This window comes from Pomacea canaliculata, linkage group LG1, assembly GCF_003073045.1.
Source record: "Pomacea canaliculata isolate SZHN2017 linkage group LG1, ASM307304v1, whole genome shotgun sequence".
NCBI lineage: Eukaryota > Metazoa > Mollusca > Gastropoda > Architaenioglossa > Ampullariidae > Pomacea > Pomacea canaliculata.
In genome coordinates this window covers 43,303,896-43,326,612 of record NC_037590.1, presented here as the reverse complement: position 1 = coordinate 43,326,612, position 22,717 = coordinate 43,303,896, and the positions used below count along the sequence as shown (strand labels likewise).

Here is a 22,717-nt window from a genome sequence, read left to right as displayed (position 1 = left end):
CCAGGAGCAGCTCACTGCAGTGGTGACAAGCGAGTGTTTTCACCACTACCGGGCGCCCTCACTTTTTCTCTCATTCATTGACAGAGACATATACTGTGAGTAAATTTGTGATTTCATTGGGACTTAAGTTGCATCTAATTGAATACACTTAAACCACAATTATAGTTACCAACCTGTACAATTTATTTTAGTGTTTCTTTTCTTAGTTCATTCAAATTATTATTGATTTATTTTGTTGTTTAAAAAACTTTCTATGAGAGCTGAATATACAGCGCAGGTAGCTTCTTTAAAAGACTGCCTTTCAGCCTGTGAGGCTTCAATGTATCTTACACTGATGCTCGCCATAGTGGGGTGGCTCTTTAGGAGCGGCTTCTGTGCCGATCTCTACTTCCTACCTTCAGTGGAAGCCAAACAGCTATGTATCCGCCTTTTTCTCAGAGATCTTGGGACTTTCCTCTGATGCCCCATCCTACTATTGCGTCCTTATTAAAGGTCTAGTGGGGTGATATTTTATTTTTAAGGATTGTATAAAGCTCAGAAAGTGGCCAACAGCAGATATCAAGATCATACAGCTATATGGTTTGGTTGTAAAGGGCTTAATCAATGGGAAGCTGTTAATATGAGTATCTGTATTGATGTTTGAAGGAGTACATCTCAGAATGAAGTAGAGGTAGTCACATTTTTGTAAACAAAATCTTTGAATTGAGCTTTTGCCGTAGTCTGCAACCCACTAGACCTTTAATAATAAAAAATGTTACTATTTGTGTGTATGTTTGTTCGTGTTCAAAAGTGCCGGAGGAAATTCTATCCCCTGTGTGTCTTGTGATTGCCAGAGGAGATTTCTTCCCTCGTCGCAGCTCTGTGATGTTGACATGACACACAGACAAGCGCACGAACACACACACACATACACTTACAGTACGCGTATCACATCTGCTGTTCCTGGGCACGTCCATGGGAAAGAAACTTCCGAAAAGGAAAAGCACTCGGGAAGTACAGGGGACCTGCACTCTTTTCCCTGGACGCCCGCCATGACCCGTAAGTCTGTGTACATGTGACCAGTTCCTTCACAGAGCCTGACCTCAAGGAGCGCCTGACTCTTGCGTCCAGTCCAGTCCCACGTCCATGGTGGTGAGTAAAGAGTGACGAACACTGAAGGAGATGAGCATGAAGACGATCGCAATGTTCATCTGTGTGTTCATCCTTTACCGCTGTTAAAGCCACCACAGGTCATTAATGCTGCTGTGATGTTTCTGTTGATACTATTAACTTATGTGTTAATTATTATTTCATTCGTTTGTCTTTTGTACTTAAATTCTTTCTTCGTCATTTTCCTTTAAGTCTTTCAAATAAATTTATACAATTTAAAAATTTACAGAAAATACACAAAACCTTTCCTGTTGTAGGGAAACGTAGAAGAAAATAGTTTCCCAAATCTTGTAAAATTGAGGCAAAATCCATTAGTTTCATAAACAGGAAATACTTGACCACAGTATTTCACTGTTATAACTGGAGGATTGTTTACAAGTTATTTTCACGAAACAATGTGGACAGTTGACACACAGCACGCAAATGACTTGTGGATAGCAGATTCATTGTTAACTTCACCCAAGACTAGCGATGTGAGGCTGCGGAAACTGAGTAATGTTGACATCTTACTGATACAAAACAAGGCCCGCAGTGTGTCCCGCACTCCTCCTAGCCTCTATACCATTAACTCTTTATTTTCCATCAAGAAGCACAACACACAGCGCTTCCTATATAACGCCCACAAGAAGTTCCGCTTTTAAGCAAAACATATATATATATGCTGGTTTTTTGAATAAACCATTAGTTGTAGGGTCTTCGGTACACACATCATAGGAGACTGATACAGGTTGGGTGGCTGTTTGTTTTTGTGCGGGCACTACAAGTTATTATTTATATGTAAACGCTTTTCTTTCTGCTGGGAATAAAAAAAATCTGCTGAATGCCTTTATGTTGTACTCATTTGCTCGCTTCCCACTGGGGAAATGCGCTATTTAAATTATCTAATGATGATGACGACGACGACGACGACTATGATCATGATGCTGATATAAAGACATTTTGCTGATTTCATAAAATAGTGAACTTAACAATCCGCGAGACGACTGGAGTTCTGTCTCACGTCCCCCGATGAAGTCATGTGAGGCGCATCAGGAAGGAAGGGGTTAACGAGATCTGCGCTCAGGATGTTGGCGAGGTCCGAAGTGTGCGCCAGATGGCTGACGTTTAGCGTCACGTGACCTCACGTGGGTTGCTAAGCATGTACATCCCCTACCGGCCAATATACAAGATCGCAACAATTTCGCTTGAGGTCGAGGATTAGGCGAAGCACTTGAGGTTGAAGACAATGTTATAAGGTCAGTTTACCTTTAGAAATACTTCATAATTTATTGAGTTTAGGATAATTATGTTTTTGATACTAATTATTAAGTTTGTTTATTTACTTTATTAACGTGTTTATAGTTTTCTTTTAAAACTCAGCCCTTCAATATAAGTAGGTTTATAGGAACAAAAGCGAACTTTTTCGTTTGTTTAATATTTCGCTGTTGTTGCTTTCAAAAGACTTTTCCTTCTGTATTTTTCATACTGTAAAACATTTAGCTCTATTTACTCTCTCTATATAAAAAAATTCGCAGAAAATGTCTCATTTTTTAGGATGTATTTAGCAGGAGTGCAGATGGTAATTATTCAGAAAGGCCGCAGTCAGTTATTTTCCTCTTTTTTTTCTACAGTCATCCTGTCTTTCAATCTCTCTCTTTTCGCTTCTTTGCGCACTCTTCAACTCACTCATCTATAATTTCCAAGTAAGTAAAGCTGCTGACCAGGGACCGAATGCACTACACGTGGCTAAGTGTTAGCACCAAACAATCAAACAGACAATCGTATTTTTTATTAACAGGTGTGACATTTTGATATGACCCATGAACCTGTACCCGTGATATACACCCCTACAAAGCGACCACGACGACCGCGTTTTCCTTGTCAGTAGGTTTTCCGTCAGTTGGGTTAATCTGACCAGGACTGTAAAAGTATCACTTCTTATAACTTCATGATGGAGGACGACGACAATGACGGATGCTATTTTAAGCGACTTTCGCTGCTGTCGATCGCGTGGTATCACGTGACACGGATATATTTTCCGTTAGTGTTGTTCCATATTATTTAGTCCGGTTAATCAGGCCGGTGATTGAAATGACTGTAAGATATTTTGTGTCCACGCCATCAGCTGGTCGTAAGACGCTTCCTATCTTTCACAAGTAGAGGAAATAATATAATTATTTATTCAAAGGTCTACAGAGAAGACAACATTTGTGTAATGACTTTACTGAGCTCAGTACAAGATTGAATTTCCCCAAGATGGTAAATACGCGGTGATGTCTGTAGGTCTGCGTGCATACCGTGCATAAAGAGTATGTGCATGTGTTATTCTTTAAATGTTGTGCAGTAGTTATGCAGAGAAAACCAGTTATCTGACAAAAAGCTTTATCTTGAGAATCTTTGAACTGAATGTACTCTGGACTTGTTTGTGGGGTTCATAAATTAGTTGTGGCGACAAGGAAGTTCAGTAAAGCATCGCTTATGAAGTATTTCGGTGAGTATTGTTGTCTTGCATACATTGACTACAGGGTAAAGTAAATGTAGCAAATCTTGCGACATGGTAATCAACGTGTTTGCAACGTAGAGTCGTAGACGAGGGTCCACACTAAGGTGCTAGAGCAGCAAACCCACCATGTGCAGGACGAGTTCAAGTTTTTAGAAGATTGCTCTGTGAATGAGCCTGTACAGGTAAGTTCTGTATGATCCATACATTCAGAATCATTCTCCTTCCCCTACAGGTGTGTGAGCTAAACTTCAGAGCAGTGGGTCCCTGTTTCGGGGCTCACTCAGGCTAGTAATGGGAAAAATCATCCACTCTCTTTTTAGCAGTGACGTGTAACTGATATTTTTTAAAGGAAATTGTGAAAATCAGTGGAAGGAGAAACAGACTCCATTCGTCATAGCATTTGCCAATTTTTACAAACAGTAGACAACTTACAGGTGTTTACAACTACTCATCCATCTATGGGACCTTTACCCATGTATATACCAACTGACTTCTACAGATTTGATTTATGGATCCTTTATATCCTTCTGATATTCGAGCTTTTTGAAAAGAAGTAAAATATGGCTGGTCAATATTTCATCGCAAAGTGAGAGAATTCGCTAGGTACTTAATAGATTTGATTGCTTGTTTTATATTCTTCCTTCCGCAACTTACTCCACCACTCATTCTCTAGGTTAGGGCTTGCCAGAAAAGCCCATTTTATCTACAAGGCATGGTTGACACTTTCTTTGCATTCGGTCCCTTCCTCTCACTCTCTGGCTTCCTTGCCTTTACTCTATCCAGTCCGTTTCTATTTATTCGTGATTGCCATCTAAGAACAGCCCATTCTACCCACAAGGCGTGGGCGACGCTGGAGCTAAATTTGTCGAGTTCATGTCAAAAGCAACAGGAGAAGTGTCGAGGTGTAGGCGGAGTCTGGGGTACAGCCACAGGAGAGGGTCCAGGAGATGCTTGTGACGTCACACAGTGTTAACCCCTTACTTTCTAATGGACAGTCAAAGCGGCCAGCTGCAGCTGAGGCACAGAGTTAACCAGTTTGAAGATTAAGATGACATTACGAAAGGAAAACAACCCAGGACATAGTTCAGATACACACATTTGCACGCACCTGTAGATGTAGTGGTACCTTGATACTCGAGCTGCACCGTGCTCCAACGGTTCGGTCCTTCACCAATATCTTCGAAAGAATTTTATTTCGGTGCTCAACCACTTTGCTCGGTGCTCGACTATCGCGCTATAACCTGTTTGAGACACCACGTGTATCCGCCACGCTTGAGGGGAAACACTCACACAAGATGAAAACAGTAGGAAGGAAAGATGAAAACAGTAAGAACAAAAACTCAATTTAAGAAACTTATGAGAGCAGAAAACGTGGGATGATGGAATTATCTCCTCGGTAAGAGTAGGGCACGATCAAGTCGACGATATCGACGATGCTGAAACACAAAGAGGCCACTGAAACAGTTGATGCAGCGAAAGGAGTAGAAGTGGTAACAAAGCAAAGATCTAAAATAAAGGAAAATATGAAGAAATTATATATTTCTTTACAGTTTACTATTTACTGTCCAGAAATCAACTGATCTGTTTACATATGCCAGACTACAAAACACTGTGAATAGCACAAGGTAAATATCGTCATTTTGGAACTGTATATATATATTCATTTTATCATCATCATCCTTAGGTGGCGGGTGATCGGCACTTGTGAAGTTAGAAGGGATTGTGGTCAATTACTGTTTATGCCTACACGGCTGCACATACGAATAAATAATCAGGTATTAAAGAAAGTATTTGGAAGCGCTTTTTTTTTTACTAACGAGAAGACATTTCTATTATTTACGATGCCAAAAAGTTTTTTTCAAAATTAAAAAGCTTGGTGCAGAATACACGGTTGTCTTCTGGTAAATCAGGCAATAAACATATGAAACACTAAAAAGAAATATTGATGACAATCAAAATAATTCAATCTTCGTTTCCAGTGATTTTTTTTTTTTTGCCACACTCTACACTCATCTTTACCTGCGTTTGTCTTTCCAGTCTGTTTTCAGGTGTGAGTTCTGCGGGTGTCCCGTAGCGAGGACATAGTTGAGGGCTATCGCTGCTGTCATCCATAACGACGGTCTGCACACAACAGTACGACCACCGCAGGGCATGTCGGGTCTGTCAGAGAGACCAGCATGCTACAAAGTCGCTGTCTTTATGCTGTTCAAATCCATCGCTTTGTTCATCACGGGTTTCGCCGTGCCTTGGTGGGCCCAGAACTACAGCCACGACGATGGCATCATCAACAGCCACAGCGGGCTCTGGCTGGGCTGCACGCAAGACGGTTGTTCAGCCATTTCCGGGCAGCCAGGTAAGAGTGGGGAGGTGATACTAAAGTGATGATAGTGTCATGTGAGACTGACATGAAGTGATGAGATGGACCTGTGACACCGACTAAGTCATGAGATTGACTTGTGAGATGGATGTGGTGACCTTTTGCAGATTGGTTCAAGGCCGTACAAGCTCTGCAGAGTCTGGGACTGGCGGGGATGTTATTGTCGTGTGTCTACACAGCTTACATCGCACTGTGTAGGACAAAGTACACACACACGCGTGTTATTGAAGTCACGTCGGGTGTCGGCGGTGAGTTTAGTGTGTTTGTGTGTGACAATCTCTGAGCTTACATATAACCGTCTGTGTCTGTTGAGGGTGTGAGAGAGAGAGAGAGAGAGAGAGATTATGCGTTAAATGTCATATTTCTATTCATTCTTAAAACCGATTTTTAACTGTTTGTATCGACGCTTACGATCTCAAAAAAATTTTCGTTGAAAGTGCCATTCACTACCGCAGAACACTAAAACGGTTGGTGATGAACGTTGCTAAATGAAGGGTGAAAAGTGATTTTTCTTTTTTCTTTCACACGATGTGTGTGGCTGTGACAGGTGTCCTTGGCCTCATCAGCTGCCTTATCTACATCGTTAATACTTCGCCCATCTTAAAACGCAGCCCAGAGCTCGGTTACTCCTGGGGCTTTGGCCTTGACCTCGCGGGAAGCATTTTGGTGGTTCTCGTGGCCCTTATCATCGCCGTCTCTAACTCCAGAAAAACCACCGAAGACAGTGACCGCCGCTTCTACTACTACTACGACCACCACCGAAGCCGTGGGCGTCTGACGGACCTGGACGCTGATGGGTACGGTGATGATGGGGTTGATGATTCTGCTCGTGGACACAACGGTCTCTCATCTAGGAACAGAAGAGGGGCAGAACCACCAGAGTCTACCACCGAGGTCTACGTTGTGCAAACCAACTGCCCCTCCCATGTGGTATCTACCCGATCCCCCACAAGTGGCCGAACCCGGCGAAACGCCTGCTCTTCTCCGACGCAGCGTGCGAGTCCTGACCCCAACACGAGGAGGCACACGATGCAAGCGGGATCGCACTTCCCAGTTATGCGCATGCGCTGCAGGAAGCTAGTTGCCCAGCGGCGGCTACTCCTCCTCCTCCATATACTCCGCCTCTAGAGAGCTCTCCACGCAGCGCGCACCCGTGTCGGTGTCACGGCCGCACGTGGGGTGGAGAAGCTCCGAATGTGGACACTCTGCGACAGCGCAGTGCTGGAAATCATGTCCAGAACCACGTGACTTCCCAGGACGTGAACCGTCTGGAGACCAACTGCACCATCAGAACGGTGAGGCTTTACAAGATACCGGTCTCTTCGACCGGTGGTGAACCACGTAAACCGTCAGCCGTGTGCCCACCTGCACTTGGAGCAGCATTTCCAGGACTTGGGGAGGGGCCAACCTCTGCACGATGTCCACGCCAGTGCTCCTCCACCCGAGGAATGCTGTGCGCGTGTCCCAGATTCGGTGGCCATAGCCCAGTGATGCTACCTACCAACATGAGAGGCAAGCATGGTTCACGATGCAGAATGTCAGACACCTCTGTTTCAAGTGCTAAAAATATGACAGTCGAGCGCCGAAACATAATACATGTATGAACCAATAAAACACAAATTTAAAACAACGGTTGGCCGATTGATAAACTAATTGTCGACCCAACTGTTCACAGTAAGAAGAGCCAAAGAGCATTTCGCGATTCTTTACAAATAAATATTTTTTACACAGTTACGCTCCATTATCTAGTGTGAAATGTTGTAGGTCTTTGTGGCATGTAAAGTGCAGTTAGATGACATTGGGTGCTAGAAGTCCCGTGCCAGTTCCCTGGGGTCAAAAAAAAGAGAATTATGTAACCATTTAGAACTAGTCGTACATACCTGCATCTATAGAGAATATTTTTCTCCGTGAGCTATTGGTGCAATAAAGCCATACAGGCAATCCCAAGATTAGGGAACTCTGGTAAGATATAGGTAACAAAAGACATGGTGTCATCGTTAGCATAATGCTTCATTTCTTTCCGCGATGTGTACGGTGCAGAGAAAGTTCTAGCCTCAATAGTCAAAACGATAGCCGAGAGAACAGCAGGACTTGCCTCCCTGTAAATGTTGGTTAACCGCAGACAAGTGAGGTGTGGGGTGGCGGTAAGCTTGCAAGAATCGTAAGGTCGTCAGTTCACATTTCGTCTCGGGACACACAGACTTACTTGATCTTCAGGTCTTTATGTGACTGGCTGTCGGGAGTTTTCTACGGATACGTCAGTGATCTTCCCATTGTACACCCTTCCCCCCAATAGTGCGAAATAATCAGGAGGTGTAAGCACTTTCCTATCTAATAAACCAACCGTGAGCGAGGTGAGAAAAAAGCGCAAAACTAGTTAAATCATGTTTAGGAAAATATAAGTATTTACAGCTACAAATCTCATGTTAGGAATATCAGCAAACGGATAGAACTACAGTTAGTCCCGTAGCTTTGGCCTGTCGAGGAGAGGCTGGAGACTCCCTTGAAATTGCCTTCCTCACCCGCCACGGGTCAGGTACCCAATCAAAATCTGGGTCAACTGAAAGAATAATTTGCACATGCGGGAATCAAACCGATACAAGTGTGGGAGTCTCCTTGAGCGGACCGGTGAGGCTTCGAACCGCCAACCATTCATTCAAAAGTGGAAGACACTAACCACCAAACGGTGCGCCTCTCGATACTGTTAATCACGCCCACTTCCAGTGTTAAGAGGACTTCACAAAGCTCAGACTGTGGACGAGCTCGAGCTTGCATTCGGTCATCAGTGGCCAGGGCTGGCAGTCTCATCGCTATTCACCCCGACTTTGCCCCGCGAGGGTGTCTGTTGACAAGAGACAAACACGTCAGTCTACGATTGGAGGCTTGTATTCAAGCTGGAGGGCGGGGTGGAATGTTGCTAATTCTCTGTTTAAAGTGAGAAGAGGGTAGCTGTGGGCAGACAACTCGCTGGCTGAGAGGTCGGCAATGAGTGGGTAGTCCGGCAGTCGGCCATGGACAACTTTCCATGGTTGTTATGTATGCACGGAGAAGGCAAGCATGCCACTGTCAACACTGTTTACCAGTCTTTACCGTTGACTCTAGATATGCTGCAGTTTATATACATGTATATAAGAGCTGATGTTTACTAAGCTGTGCCAAAGTCTAATCTCTGATTGCATAAAGGATTATTAAGTTGAGATGGTTTAGTGGCTGTCTGTATGTCCACGTGTCTAAACCCACTGCCTGTCTACCTTATCGCCTTACTGCCTGTGTGTGTGAGAGAGAGAGAATGTAAAAAGAAAGAAACCCTAATGCCAGCTGTTTGAGACCTCGAATAAAGGAGCTGAACACATCTGACCTTAAATAAAACACATGACCTAGTAGTTCAGGTTAAATGATAATCCTGAATACAACTTTGAGAATATCTTGGGCAGAAAATACGAGGTGATAATGGTCAGACATTTGTCTACATACATCAGTCTTACATGCTTGTTAACAGAACTGAACAGTATTGCCCCTAAATCCTCACTAACATACATCCACCGTCTTCTCAATATCCTTCACAGGACACTGTGTCATCCCTACATCCTCTTGACAGTCACAGTCTCCACTACAACCCTATTGACATGACACAGCCCCCAACATCCCTACATCCCTTGCATTACCCTATAATGTCACTAACATGACACATATCATTACCCCAACATCTCTTCCATTACCCTGCATTGTCATTGACACAGCTCCCTTTTGAAAAGACAGTAGGAGTGTACACACCCTTCTGTCCGGCTGACAGATCCGTTATCACTGAACCGTAACCACAGCGCCGTTGGTGAGCAGCCAAAGGATTTTCTTATCAAGATGGCGGCTTCGCTGAATGGCCGATGGAGATGCCATCCTTTGATTGTTTTATTAGTTTTCCTTTCTTTTTCTGTGCACTGTGATGATGATGAATGTCAGTTATAAACTTTCAGATTTGTGTCTCTTCAGTCGTCGCTTTCTCTTAGAATTAACTTCTTGTTCTATCCGGCGTTAAGCTATTCATTATCTATTCATACTTATTGAAGAATTATTGCTAAATGAATGGTTCACACGACGAGTGGCAACAGAACGCCACCAGATCATTGTTCCTCCTTGACCTATACCCTCGTTTGTTTATTTATCGCTTCTGTACATTCGAGCAGCAGTCCTCCCTTTTGTCCATCGCGTACAAAACCGCAAAGTGACCTGGAAATCGGATGAGCCCGGGGCAGCGATTTTTATTTTCACTACGGTTCTATGGAATCAACAGTGTCGTGGGCCCCTATAACCCCTGTAGGTCATGTCGACGTGGCACACCCAGACTCCCCCCCCCTCTCCCCCACAGCTATAAAATGAACTCCAGCAGCCGGCGGGGGCTGTGTGTGCGTCACAGCATACTTATGTTCATTGAACATTTAAACATTCATCTGCACTGACGACTAGCGCACTAGTTCACAATGCTTTATCGGTGCATCAATAAATTACACACCTTGCAAGATCTCTGTTCTCCGGTCACTTCCTGTTTGCGCACGCATGGCAGGGAAATGGTTGGCATAGCTCAAAGGTCAGAGAAGTGATTGACAGTATGTCTGTCCTACACGATTTGCATGAAACCTACTGGATCATTGCTGCATATAGAGTAGAGTGGATAGCCTGTAGGACCTGGCAGAAGAGACTGAGGGAAACATGTACACATTTCATGACAAAAACTAGATGACACTTATCTTTAAATTTAATCCACATACTTAATTGGTGAGTAAAAGCATGGCACAAAAGGAACAGAGATATATCTACACACTGTGACATTCAAAGGTATGTCCGAGTGAATATCGTGACCTATCGTCACACCCCATGGTGCTGCAGTAGGGAAAGGATAGAGAGACAAGGGGCGACTCAGTGGACGATGGGATGCTGGGCGTGGTCACCGCTCGTAAGACAATAGGTGGCGCTGCGAACACTCGGTCAAGCGTGTCGCCGGCGGGTGAGTCAGGTCGCTCGTCTCTCGCATCCATAATCGCTCTACGCTCGACTGAGCTGGGAGGGAAAGTGACTGATGCTGCGATGGTTGCTGCGATCGTGTCACGCTGCACGAGCACGTGTGCTGACTGCAGATGCTTTGCAGTGGAAGGGATGCGCGCCCACCTCCCAACTGTTTGATGCTTTCACGAATTCCTCGACCCAGAATTGGAGTTTCTGATTTAATTGACGTGGTAACGCCCTCGACATTGGCAGAGCTCACTCCATTGTCGATGTTTAGTGCTCGCGTGTTCAGTGTGCAAACGACTGTCCACAGACCAACTCGACTTTGACAAACTGTTCTCGTCAGACTTGATCGCTTGTTTGTCTGCCCGCCACTAGTCAGGCCGACATTCTGCCGAGGATACTTAGATGATGGATCAACCGATTGAAGCCATCACCACGGTGCTACCAGGCTACAGTGTCGCATAGTTTCTCTGCCTCCCCAACACATCATCTTTCCACGTTGTCTTATCGACATCAGGAGAGGTGACCGGTGAGAAAAACAATAGGCTCGTCAACAAAAGTGTGTTGTGTTGTGGTTTTATTGTGAAATCTTGCATGCAGCCATGGGCGTCGTCCTCATGACAAGACACCCCGTGTACATCGCAGGCGTCTTTTCTGTCTTCATCGCCACTATTCTTTTTTTCATCGGTTCCATTGTGCCTGCGTGGATCGTGAGCGGCGATGTTGGTGTGGGACTGTGGTTTGCCCGCAACGACAGCGGACACATCTGGTCCTACAACATCAAGAACGATGAAGGTTAGTACTGCCAACCTTTAGACCTGTTGGGAGTGTTTCTCTGTAGCACCCTGCTTTTATGGTGTGTTGCTGTTGTTGTTTGTTTGGTTTTTTTACCCAGAATTCTCTCTTTTGCACCGGCGATCAGTCCTTCCCGGTGGTAATCAATGTTGATCAAACCATGTAACCATTCAAATTACAAATGCTGTCAAGGTTTCGTAGATACTCTTTCACTTCAACTATACGTGGGGAAACTATATTTTCTGTGCATGAAGAAAAACTCTCACTTATTATCATTTTATAGATGCTTATGTTGAGAAACTGGAAAAAAACATAATAAGTGTACATAAATACATTTGGTACGATAGAAATGAATGACATTGTAATCTAAACAAACAACATTTATAATATACTCCTTAGTCTTAGGTACATGAGTGAGATAACAATTGTAAAATATATATCAAAGTAATGGACGGTATGAACAGCGCATGATCATTAAGATGCATTGTATTTTCTTACTTAGAGCAATATCGTCCACATGTCTGGCATTTCTCCAGTTTAAGTAAAACAAAAGAAACTTTCTTTCATTGGTCAATTTACTTTGCCTCAAGCATTTATGTCACCTTACTAATTAAGTCTGGTCACAACTACGTCAACACAATGTGATGAGGACTTCACAAATCAAGTCTGGGCATACAACTGGGTATACAACATCGCATCATCTATCCTTGGCGATTATTTCTTAACTATAGTACGACACACATCACTGACTCGACTGTTTTCTCCACGTCGCCTGACCTGCTCCTGTCCCTCTCTGACCTCACTGACCTCACTGACGTCTCTGACCTCTCTGACCTCACTGACCTCCATTCGCAGAGTGGGTGAAGACGGTGAAAATCCTGCAAGTCATCGGCATGCTGTTCCTCGTGTTCTCTTGCTGCACCGCCGTCTTCACCGAGTGCAGGTTCAAGCCCAGACCTCCGAGTTATTTCCTGGAATCCGTGGTTCTCATTGGAGGTAAGTGGGAGAGAGGGAGGGAAAAATAATTCGTGGATGGAAGAGCGAAGATTGGCACAAAAACTAACAATCATGTCTTGCAGGTGTGAGACCCACTTGGGGAGTTAGTGCTTGTGTAGTTCCTCTCGATCTCTGTTTTGTTTTTGGTTTTGGCTTTGATATTTATTTCTTTGGTCTATTTTTGTGTTTTTGCAGTAACTCTCTTTGTTCTCTATATTTTCATTTTCCTATTCATCTTTGTTTTGTGTAGTAGCCTTTCATTTTCTATAAAGCATTCAATTTCTTCAATTCGCATATCGCAAAACACTTTTCTATAACTTTTTAATTACCATTCCTGATTTTTCCTTCTTTTTCTATCTCTTTCTCCTTCTTGTCCTCATCATCATTAAATTAATCGTAAAATTCATCCTCAGATGCAGGTTTATAATCACGATCATCATCGTCGTCGAAGTCACAGGTTTAATTATCATCCACATTTACATCGTTGACGCGATGACTGTTCTGTGCAGGTCTGGTTAGTCTCAGCGGACCCATGGTGTACATCGGACATACTCGCCATGGGGTGGAGTCCTCCGACTTCAGGTACGGATGGGCCCTCAGCCTCAACGTGGCCGCCGCTTGCCTGGCCATTGTCACCGCCGTCGTAATGTTCATCACCAACGCCCTCACCAACAGCCCTCGTTGCTCATGCGAACGAGAGCTACCTGCCCTGGAACGATGCTGCCCTCGTCCCAAAGCCCTACCCGGAGAGTATACCCGTGGGCGGACTTCCCTACTTTTCGGGTCACCAGCCGCCGGGGATGAGACCATCGATAGCAGATTATCAAAACTCCGGTGTGTTTTCTCCCTCGCCAGGTGCCAGAGGTAATCACTTCGGTGGCTACCCCCTGCACGACGTGCGTGCAGACTCCAGCCAGCACCTCACGATACCCGACACGTGGGAGGATGTGAACTACGCTCGCCTCAGCCCCAGCCATCTCCTGCAGGACGGATACCACCTTGGCCGCGACGACTTCGCCACGTGGGACAGTCCGTCGATGTCCAGAGGATACCTGGGACACACGATGCCTTACTCACCTGCTAGGGACTATGGTGACGTCATGGGATCCCCGTACAGCGCCTACGCTCCAGCGTACACCATCCCCAGGGCTGTGCTCCGCTCTGGTTACCATGGATACCGCAACTCTAATCTAGAGGACGATGGGTTGTGAACGAGGGTTGTGTAATGATGCTGTATAATGTGGAGTAGTATAAAGCGTTATACCACATACTAAGTAATATTGAGCTCTATGTAGTCCTGACTATGATATCAGCTTTACAACTTGTTGACGACACAATATCATGAAAATATTGTCCACTGGAAAAACTAAATCCGAAACTCGATGCATTCTAGACACTAGCAGAACATTTCAACATCAGCAGTGAGTGGCATACTGCAAACTACAAAAGTAACGGATTTCACACACGTGGATCTTAGAAACATTTACTCAGATACATTTTCTTTCGCTTCTTCTTTCCTGCCTTCCTTTCATTCATTTGTTTTTTCTTTTTTTGTGGTATTTTCAATCGTCAAGTATGTTTCAGTTTACCATTGTTTTGCCCTTAAAGATTAGATTACCATTTAATTTTGTTTTTTCTTCAACTTAAGAACTTAACAAAATCCAAATTTTCCCCCCCCCTGAACATTTCATAGATGAAACGTGTGTAATGTTAATGAGAATAAACATGGAGATGTTGATTTTTGTGCTTGAATGGAATGATGTGACAATGGTGGGGGGACAGACTGAGTGCACCTAATGGATGTAGAAGCCCTCCCTGCAATGATACTGAAATCTTTGTGAATAACCTACTTCAGAAAGTGAGGACTACTGGCATGTGAACACCGACTCTGCTACTATAATTAGCTAGCTGAATGGTTTTCTTTGTGTGCACTGGCTAAGGGAAGGGAGGGGGAAGAGAGAGTGGGTTTGCTTGTATGTAAATGTCTTCACCAAGCCAGCATTCCATTAATGGGACGAATTTATAAGATTGGTTGTTTGTCTGGAAGAAATCTCTTTGTGAGATCGAGAACAGCGATACCGGTAATTGAAGTGCTTACCTGACCTCACGCTGCAGGTGCGAAAAGCTTGAACTGTTTGGGGCTTTGTCTTTGTTCTCCGCATTCCCAGGGTTACACTACTTGGTGTTCGTGTCCTCCATACTCACAAGTCAACGACACGTGCACTCCCTAGCACCTGATTTACACCTTCATACATACAGTGTGTGTGCGCACACACACACATAAATATTCAAATATAAATACACACATCTACCCTCAGCACAATTCACGCACATATCTATATTTATAAACACATAGGCACGCGCACACACACATACACACGAATCGATAAACGCATCTCTTTCTAAATTTGAGTTTATTAAACAACAAGTCATAGCACTTTTCCTTGTTTTTATTCATTTCTCGTGCTGTATAATACAATATTATTATGCTCGCCAATCCATCCGTTTGTCTGCCTCTGTTAAGATCATTGCAATCGGCGAATTTCTCAGAATCCACGACCATGTTCACATCTTTGACACAGAGGCGCACACAAACACTTTTTTTTCCATTCTACACACTCAAGGGCCGTGAAAGTCGCGGTTAGTAAACAGTCAGCCCCGGGGACCTCACTGCCTCCTTGTGTTTGGGGTCACAAGGTTAATGGAAAGTTATCGGGACAAACAAGGGCGGGTCGTCTTTGAAAGTACAGTTCACAGATTATTTTACCAGGAAACATTACTACAATGTCCGTCTCCTAAGACAAGTACAATAAACATTAGAAGATCATAATGTCTGAATGGGAGAAAATGTCTGCAAGTTAATGATAGGACACACGAAGAAGACTTGAAAGAAAGACAGGAACAGGTGGGTTAATATGGTCCGTAACCGTCTTCCTCAATCAATCTCTGTATACAAGTGTGTGTGTGTGCTCGCGAGCAGAGAAAACACATGAGGACAAAGTTGATGATTGTGTGCAGGTAACGATGGCTTTGTTTTAATCTCGTCTACTTCGCTCACACATAACAAATAGTATAAAACTTTAATCTGGATCGTGAATTAGTTACTCTTCATGTAATTACATAACAGTTTGTGTGGTTCCTTTCAATTTTGTCCAATTTCGTTTCATGAATTTAAGACACGTGGCTTGCTAACCTCAACAGGTGAGAAAACTGCCTGCACGTGACCCTAAGTACAACTCACCTCACAGGCACGTGCAGACTTTGCGCTTCTCGAGGTCTCGGAAGGTTGACAGCTCGGGGACAAAGTCAGTGAGAAGTACCCTGTGGTCCCGCTACTTGTGAAGTTGATGCCATCAGCCATCGTGAGAGAGTTTATTGGGACAGCAGGCGACACCACAACATTCCGCTCCAAGCTTCGCGAGCAGAACCAAACCCTCGGCTACAGAACAGGGAGACGATGGGCCGCTGCAGCTCCGTGCCGACAGCCTACGTCGTTGCCATGGTGATGCTGATGGCCAGCTTCGCTCTGGCGCTGGCGGGGGTGGCGAGTCCCCTGTGGTGGGAGTCGTGGCCGACACCCCGGGTGAGACTGCGGTGGGGGCTGTGGCAGTGCGCGCCGTCCGACGCCAAGACTAAGTGTGACTCCTTCACTGGAGGCAACGGCGGTAAGTGGACTTACTTCTGGGTGGCACAGGACGATAGGTAGGGACAGGTAATGTACACTCCAACACATGGATGAATGGAAGGATCGAGAAATGCTGGACTGTAGACGAACTGATCGATCGAAAACATTAAAATGTAGAACATCTTATTGAGTCCTGACTGGTACTTCTTGGACTTTTTCGGGGTATTGAATCAATTCTATCGTCGACTAATGGATTCTCACACCGGTTCATATCAACTAAGGTGTATGAGGATGATTACGACGATAATTTAAAATGAAATAAATTACTTAAAAAAAACTAGTATTTGCTCTTAGAAAAATGCTTTTAAGGTTAGTTGTAATGAGGACCTTATCAAAAGTCTTTAGATCGGACCTCCCTCTACGATGTTTTCTCCGAATGTTTATCACCGTGAACTCACTCCCACCCACAAACTCTTTTCCTCCGCGTTGTGAAATCATCTTCCTTTACGAGGAAAGCACTCAACCAGTTAGCAGGTGGTCCACTTCGGGACACGCATCACTAATAAGATCATCAAGTTGCAGGTGTGTGGAGGGTGATCCAGTGTTTGCAGGTTGCGGCTGTCGTCTTGTTGTTTTCTGCCGGTGTCAGCGCGGTGCTGGCGGTCTGCGTGTGGATGCGAACTCGTCACGATGGGGCGCGCACCTCAACAGCCGTCGCCAGCATCACTGGAGGTGAGTCACTCACACCCCAACCTTTTACTAATAAAGTAGCAATCGTGATATTATGTATTTGCTATACATTATATATATTTGCTATATATTACTTGACATAAATGATAACTGAAGGTTTAATATTTGTATACATGTACTATGTACGACATGCAAACAGCTTTTGTCACAGCTTGTGGCAATGTATGATGTGTTCCCTGTGCAGGTGTTGTGGGGATGGCAGGTAACAGTGCTTACGTGGGTTTCGCGGAGCTGTACATCAGACACGTCGACAACAGTTTTCCCTATGGCTGGTCCTTCGCACTTACCTGGCTAGGATACATCCTCTCTGTCTTCGCCGCACTTCTCCTTCTCGCGTCTAAGTACTGCGAACCTACCTGCATCACCTGGCCAGAAACACGCCCCCTCGACCTTACCTCAGTCCTGTGATGTCCCACCTGCCAGTCAAGACCAACCCGAGGTCGTGTCACCAACAACATGGCTGCATCACGAAGAAGGCCGAGACTTCACCGGCGACTGTCGTGCTTCCCTCGGTTCACTCACCTCATCCTCCGCCCCAGCACATAGCTTGCGAGCCGATACATTACTTGGGCTGCAACCTTCAGTATCCTAGAGTTCACGACCCAAGACAATTGTCTTTCCTTGCTCAGGAAGCTCAAGATCGTCAGCAGCGCCTGGCGAAGGATGTCCAGCAGCCGTTGCCTCGCCAACAAACCAGAACGATGCCAACGATTTTCGCAGCCAACGGAAATCAGCAAAACGAGGGGTCAGGGTCCCTGGGCAAAGGGAGAACAACAGTCAGGGGCTGTCACCTAACGACAGTAACCAGCATGCTGCTCTGCAAACTTCCGTTTCTGGCCCTTACGTCCGTTTCCGTGAAGACACCATGGACGAGAGAGTCGCTGGACCCTGTGCGATGGAGAATGATCAAAGCCGGTTGCTACAGAGCCGACTGAGCTCAGGTAGGAGGCTGTCCCGCAGTGTCACACCGCGTGAGAACCGCAGGCTGGACAGGACGGCCACGAGGACAGCCAACCGCCACTTGGTGTTGTAAGGATGGGATGGGACGATCAAACTTACCTTGTCAATCATGGACAACGATCTCTACAATCTTTTACTGTCAATGCATGTCTGTTAAAGAACATTTTATTTCTTTGTCCACAAGTCCTCTTCCTCTTGTTTTGTCTGCAGCCTCACTGTCGCCCAAAACAAACGTTTTGAGCTTCTCAGTTGGAATCTCCATTCCTCCTGCCTCACCTAGTGATAGCCAACACGTGCTACATGTTACAACTATCTGTTACTTTGCTCTTGTAAAGGAATAAGTCGACAGTGTATACTTACACAATGTGCTGTTGATTATGTAAATGCGTGCTAAATATATAAAACATTCTCCAGGTCGCTTGTGGTTCATGGTTTGTGTGTGTGTTCTAGTTTCTCTCTGTAGGGGGCCGACACAAGCAACTAACCATACTACCTTTTTTTCTCTCGGCTATTCTCCACAGAAACACTTAATCAGAAAAACCTTCTACGTTTACAAAGTTTAGGTACTGTGTGACATTGTCTTCCTATGGAGGCTATAAACTGACAGTTGCACAGTGACAAATACTTTACTGACAGGCCTGTGATGTGTCCTGCTAAATATTTCATATCCATTATGAGAATACAACATTCTGATGAAATGACATTCGCATCACACAACGATTTCTTTATGTGATTTCTGCTGAGTTCAAGAAGCAACCTACATGAAAAAATACAAACGAGTACATAGCAACAGGTTAGGTCATAGAGTGCTCGTGTGTGTGTGTTTGCTTGTACTTTACTTGATTTATTTTACTTCACAAGTATCTGTGATGCGTGATTAAAAAAAAATGTAAGCAGAAGCTAACTGTCGACATTAAAGATGACAACTAAGTACACACTTACACCTCATCATTGACATTTCACACACTTGATGCAATTGTGACTGTCGCACGACTCACGTGTGTTTTACGGTTAACAGTCACTGAGCCGTGCTCACATGCCCACCAGTAGACGGTAGGTGGCGCTCGTATAGCGCATGCGCACGGAATGGAGTTGTGTGAACGTGAAAAGAGTACATAGAAAAGGTATGAAAACTGTTAGAATGTTGTCTGCACCATCCACTGACCCGTCAACCCAGCTACAGCTTGTCAGTCGTCGGCATGGGTGAAGACGAAGGCAATAGATGTTCTGAGTTCTTAGAGACAGTGCGGCGGGTCGGATGGCTGGCCAAGCAAAACGTCAGCCGGGCGAGTTGGGGTCTCAAGGCTGCTGTCGGGATGTTCGTCATTTCCTCCACCGCCTACATCGTCGGTTTTGTCAGTCCTTACTGGATTGAGGAGGATGGTCGTCAGTCTCATGATAACGCAAGCAGCAACATGATGACCATTCCGGACTTTGTCCACACTGGCGTCTGGGAAGAGTGCACGGTCCACACAGGGCAAAGGTCATGTAGTATTTTCAAAAGGAATATCGGTGAGTTGTGGCTGAGTGTTCCTATCTTAAAGGAAAAAATGTACAAAATTTTGGGTTTCCGAGAGAAAATTTGTAGCCGTCGATAGGGACATATTTCTGTTAATGTTACATGACACTGGCATGGGTGAAATGACACCTGATGAAAATGCTCATTTTTCGATAATGCTTTCGATCTACACACACACACCACTATCTACACACACCACTTCACAATGCGAGGGAACAGCCGAGAGAGAGCTGATGTGTCGACATCGTGTGGTTGCAGACAGCGTGGTGGTGATGCTGGGCTGTGTGGGTTCCGTGCTGCAGGTGTCGGTGTGCGTGTGGACGCTGCTGACCTGCTTGAGGAGACCCAGACGCAGCCGCGAAATCGTCACTGTCGTGGGCGCCATCTCTGGTGGTGAGCTGGTATTCATCACTCTACCGTAGTCTCAACGATCCGTCTATTGGACTCAATGTTAGTATAAAAGATGAATTGAGTTATCAGTAACTGACTTTAACATGGCGCGTGATCAACTAAACCTTCGCCTAGTTTCAAACATAACGAACTATCCGATTAGTTTTAAATAAATATATAGTATATCAGCGGGGAAGGGGAAGCAATCTATAGTGGAACAGCTCCTAAAGGATCTAGTAGTTGTCTCCCTTTTATATTCATTTATGAACAGAACGACGGAAGGTTGCCGCAGCGCTTTACCTGTGTTTTCTGTCCCAGGAGCCTTCGGCCTGAGTTGTGTGATCCTGTTTGTCGTCGTGCACGGCATGCGCTCCTACTCCTGGGGTCTGGCCTTGGACATCGGGGTAGTCTCCTGACACTGTTGGCTGCTGTCGTTGTCCTGTGGAGCCTGCGGAGTTCAAAACTCACGGCAAGCTTGGCCACCCACAAAGTCACAGTAGGCCGCAGCGTTTCCCTGGTCGCCATCAAAGACACTCAAGTGCATGTTCCCTCTCTTTCCCTCCTGGTACATCCTCACCGTCAAGTGCGTCACCAGCATTGATGGAGGATCCAGGTGTCCAGGCTTTTCCCGAAGACAGTCTACAGGCCAGCTTCCTCCCTGTCGCATCGGGACCAGACCCCTCGGCGACAGGCCCTATTAGCTAGGGCAAATGATACTCAGGTGCGGCGTTACAATCCTGGCAAAGATGTGACGTCACTCCTCAGATCGGAACGTACAGGACCTCAACCCTCCAAAATGCTCAGCAGACGAGCGTGTGACGTTTTGCGCGTGTTGATGACGCCACTGCTGTGACGCATTCAGTGATGGCCTCCTCCACAGATCTCAGCCAGACTCAACCGAACTTCAGCTGTCCTTCTCCCACACACGTCACCTACACCACGACGCCTGGCAACCAAAGGCCCAAGAGTCAACGTTGTCACCAAAGCTTCGCCATGGTCATCAACTACGTCACACGGCGATGCAAAGAAATCAGGGGACGTCACTGGCTGGAGAAACTCACAGCACCACCTATCGCCCACAATCCTACTTCTCTCCCCTACAAAGTCTGTTTTCGTTCAAACCTCCAACAAGTGTAAACAAACTCACAACAGATGATTTCGCACTCCAGGTTGTTTCTTTTTTACTTTTATTTACCTTCATGTTTACTCAGTGTCAGCTTGTAAGGAAAAAACCCTGTAGACTTGTGCACTTAGCAAGACTAATAAAATGTTTTTCGATGCTAACTTTGTCACACCCAACTGTTTTTTAACAAAAGACAACTTGAGACATACCTGATTTGGTCCCACTGAATGGTTTGCGAGACAGTTTGAGCTAAACTAAGATCGAAACTTTTGTATGGATGAGGAAGAATCAGAAGTTTGATGGCGGTTACACTGGCACGGCTTTTCATGGGGGCTCCACCATTTCACACCCATTTATAGTCTAGTCACTTTGCCACACACATTATTCGGAGACCCATTCATAGTTCAAACTCACTGGAGTACAGAAGGAAAAGGATTACTTACCCCCAAAACGCTGTCAACCATCATAAACTTATCTTCTCTATAAAATACTCGGCAACCAAGACAATACAACATAAGATGCAATACAGAAAACAGTGGATAGTAGAATTGTCCAACCTCGGAGGCACACACACTGGGCTGTTGCATACCCGTGAGGTAGCGTATTCAACCCTAGTTGACCCTGTGTAATGGCATCAGACTTGGGGAGGCAACGCAGTGATGGAGAAGGGATGAGTGCCTACCCTCGGAACAGCTGACCTCGGGTGTAGGCGCGTCTTTAAGACCTCGTAATATTTCTTGATGACCTCCCTAATCACTGGCAGTTCATGTATGAGACATTTTAATTCTCTTCACGAAGTAGAGGTTAGTCCTAGCCATTGTTTTATGTCTGTGAGAGAAAAATGTGTGTGTTGTGTGTGTTTTGAGAATACATCGATACACACACAGTCCAGCTTTTTTCTGAGGACGATGGCTATGTCCTCGCCCCTCCCTAGTTTACCAAACCCTCAGGGCAGTCAAGTATCCGTTCCTGACCTCGGTGTCGAGAGGGTGGGGAGGGGTGCGGGGAGGGGAGGTTGACGAGATCGATCCGGTGACCTACATTACCTGTCCACTTCCCCACCCTCCGCATACCCCCATCCCCTGCGATACCTGCCTTGCAACGATTGGTCATAAAACACGCAACATATAGAAAAACCGGCGAAAAGCAGAGCACAAAGCATTGAAGATATATGGGATATAGTATAAACTATACACTTTGTTTGAGAACTTCATAAGATTATGACGTGTGTGGAAGCAAAGCTCGTACTTGGTTTAGCCGATACCTATGTGTTTCAGTCTCTTGAGTTGTGCACGTGTACACAAGGCCTAGGGTGTCGAACTAACTGCCGGACACGCCAGAAAACTAGTTTCTACAGCATCGTGTAGTGAGGTATTCCACTGAACCTGTCAAATAAATTTCCATTTCTAATCCCGATTTACTTTGTGCTTTAGTCCTCCTTCTCCGATGGTTAGGGGAAGTGTGTATATCTGGGTACACTGGAGTCAAAGGGCAAGGTGGAGGATCATGGGGCGGTTGCGTGATATTAGATGAGTAAAGGTGGGGAGCGG

The 22,717-nt window shown here is 45.2% G+C and overlaps 3 protein-coding genes across 5 annotated transcripts; all 3 read left to right on the top strand.

Moving 5' to 3' along the window:
• Nucleotides 1-9,202, top strand: LOC112562593. Of its 3 annotated transcripts, XM_025235940.1 has the most exons (6): nt 1-1,229; nt 2,109-2,384; nt 3,710-3,813; nt 5,669-5,984; nt 6,116-6,256; nt 6,556-9,202. In XM_025235940.1, the coding sequence occupies exons 4-6, from the start codon at nt 5,783-5,785 to the stop codon at nt 7,134-7,136; spliced, it is 924 nt and encodes a 307-aa protein (XP_025091725.1). In that variant the 5' UTR covers nt 1-1,229; nt 2,109-2,384; nt 3,710-3,813; nt 5,669-5,782; the 3' UTR covers nt 7,137-9,202. The 3 variants fall into 3 exon arrangements, with proteins under 3 accessions (XP_025091725.1, XP_025091706.1, XP_025091716.1); XM_025235921.1 differs by lacking the exon at nt 3,710-3,813; XM_025235931.1 differs by lacking the exons at nt 1-1,229; nt 3,710-3,813 and having other exon boundaries at nt 1,931-2,384.
• Nucleotides 9,203-10,252: 1,050 nt separating this feature from the next.
• On the top strand, nt 10,253-14,538 carry LOC112562607. The gene is made up of 3 exons (XM_025235952.1): nt 10,253-11,804; nt 12,660-12,800; nt 13,310-14,538. The coding sequence occupies exons 1-3, from the start codon at nt 11,612-11,614 to the stop codon at nt 13,666-13,668; spliced, it is 693 nt and encodes a 230-aa protein (XP_025091737.1). The 5' UTR covers nt 10,253-11,611; the 3' UTR covers nt 13,669-14,538.
• An 837-nt stretch (nt 14,539-15,375) lies between these two features.
• Nucleotides 15,376-21,227, top strand: LOC112576965. Its single transcript, XM_025259867.1, has 3 exons — nt 15,376-16,465; nt 19,913-20,047; nt 20,363-21,227. Exons 1-3 carry the CDS (start codon nt 16,258-16,260, stop codon nt 20,458-20,460), a joined length of 441 nt encoding a protein of 146 aa, XP_025115652.1. The 5' UTR covers nt 15,376-16,257; the 3' UTR covers nt 20,461-21,227.
• Nucleotides 21,228-22,717: the final 1,490 nt, after the last annotated feature.

Excerpts from the sequence above, each read along its gene's own strand:
- LOC112562593 (XM_025235921.1), top strand. The coding sequence starts at position 5,783 with ATGTCGGGTCTGTCAGAGAGACCAGCATGCTACAAAGTCGCTGTCTTT. Across the intron at positions 5,985-6,115 it reads AGCCATTTCCGGGCAGCCAG|ATTGGTTCAAGGCCGTACAA; the intron begins GTAAGAGTGGGG and ends GACCTTTTGCAG. Across the intron at positions 6,257-6,555 it reads AGTCACGTCGGGTGTCGGCG|GTGTCCTTGGCCTCATCAGC; the intron begins GTGAGTTTAGTG and ends TGGCTGTGACAG.
- LOC112562607 (XM_025235952.1), top strand. The coding sequence starts at position 11,612 with ATGGGCGTCGTCCTCATGACAAGACACCCCGTGTACATCGCAGGCGTC. Across the intron at positions 11,805-12,659 it reads CAACATCAAGAACGATGAAG|AGTGGGTGAAGACGGTGAAA; the intron begins GTTAGTACTGCC and ends CTCCATTCGCAG. Across the intron at positions 12,801-13,309 it reads ATCCGTGGTTCTCATTGGAG|GTCTGGTTAGTCTCAGCGGA; the intron begins GTAAGTGGGAGA and ends TGTTCTGTGCAG.
- LOC112576965 (XM_025259867.1), top strand. The coding sequence starts at position 16,258 with ATGGGCCGCTGCAGCTCCGTGCCGACAGCCTACGTCGTTGCCATGGTG. Across the intron at positions 16,466-19,912 it reads CTTCACTGGAGGCAACGGCG|ACAGCGTGGTGGTGATGCTG; the intron begins GTAAGTGGACTT and ends GTGTGGTTGCAG. Across the intron at positions 20,048-20,362 it reads CGTGGGCGCCATCTCTGGTG|GAGCCTTCGGCCTGAGTTGT; the intron begins GTGAGCTGGTAT and ends TTTCTGTCCCAG.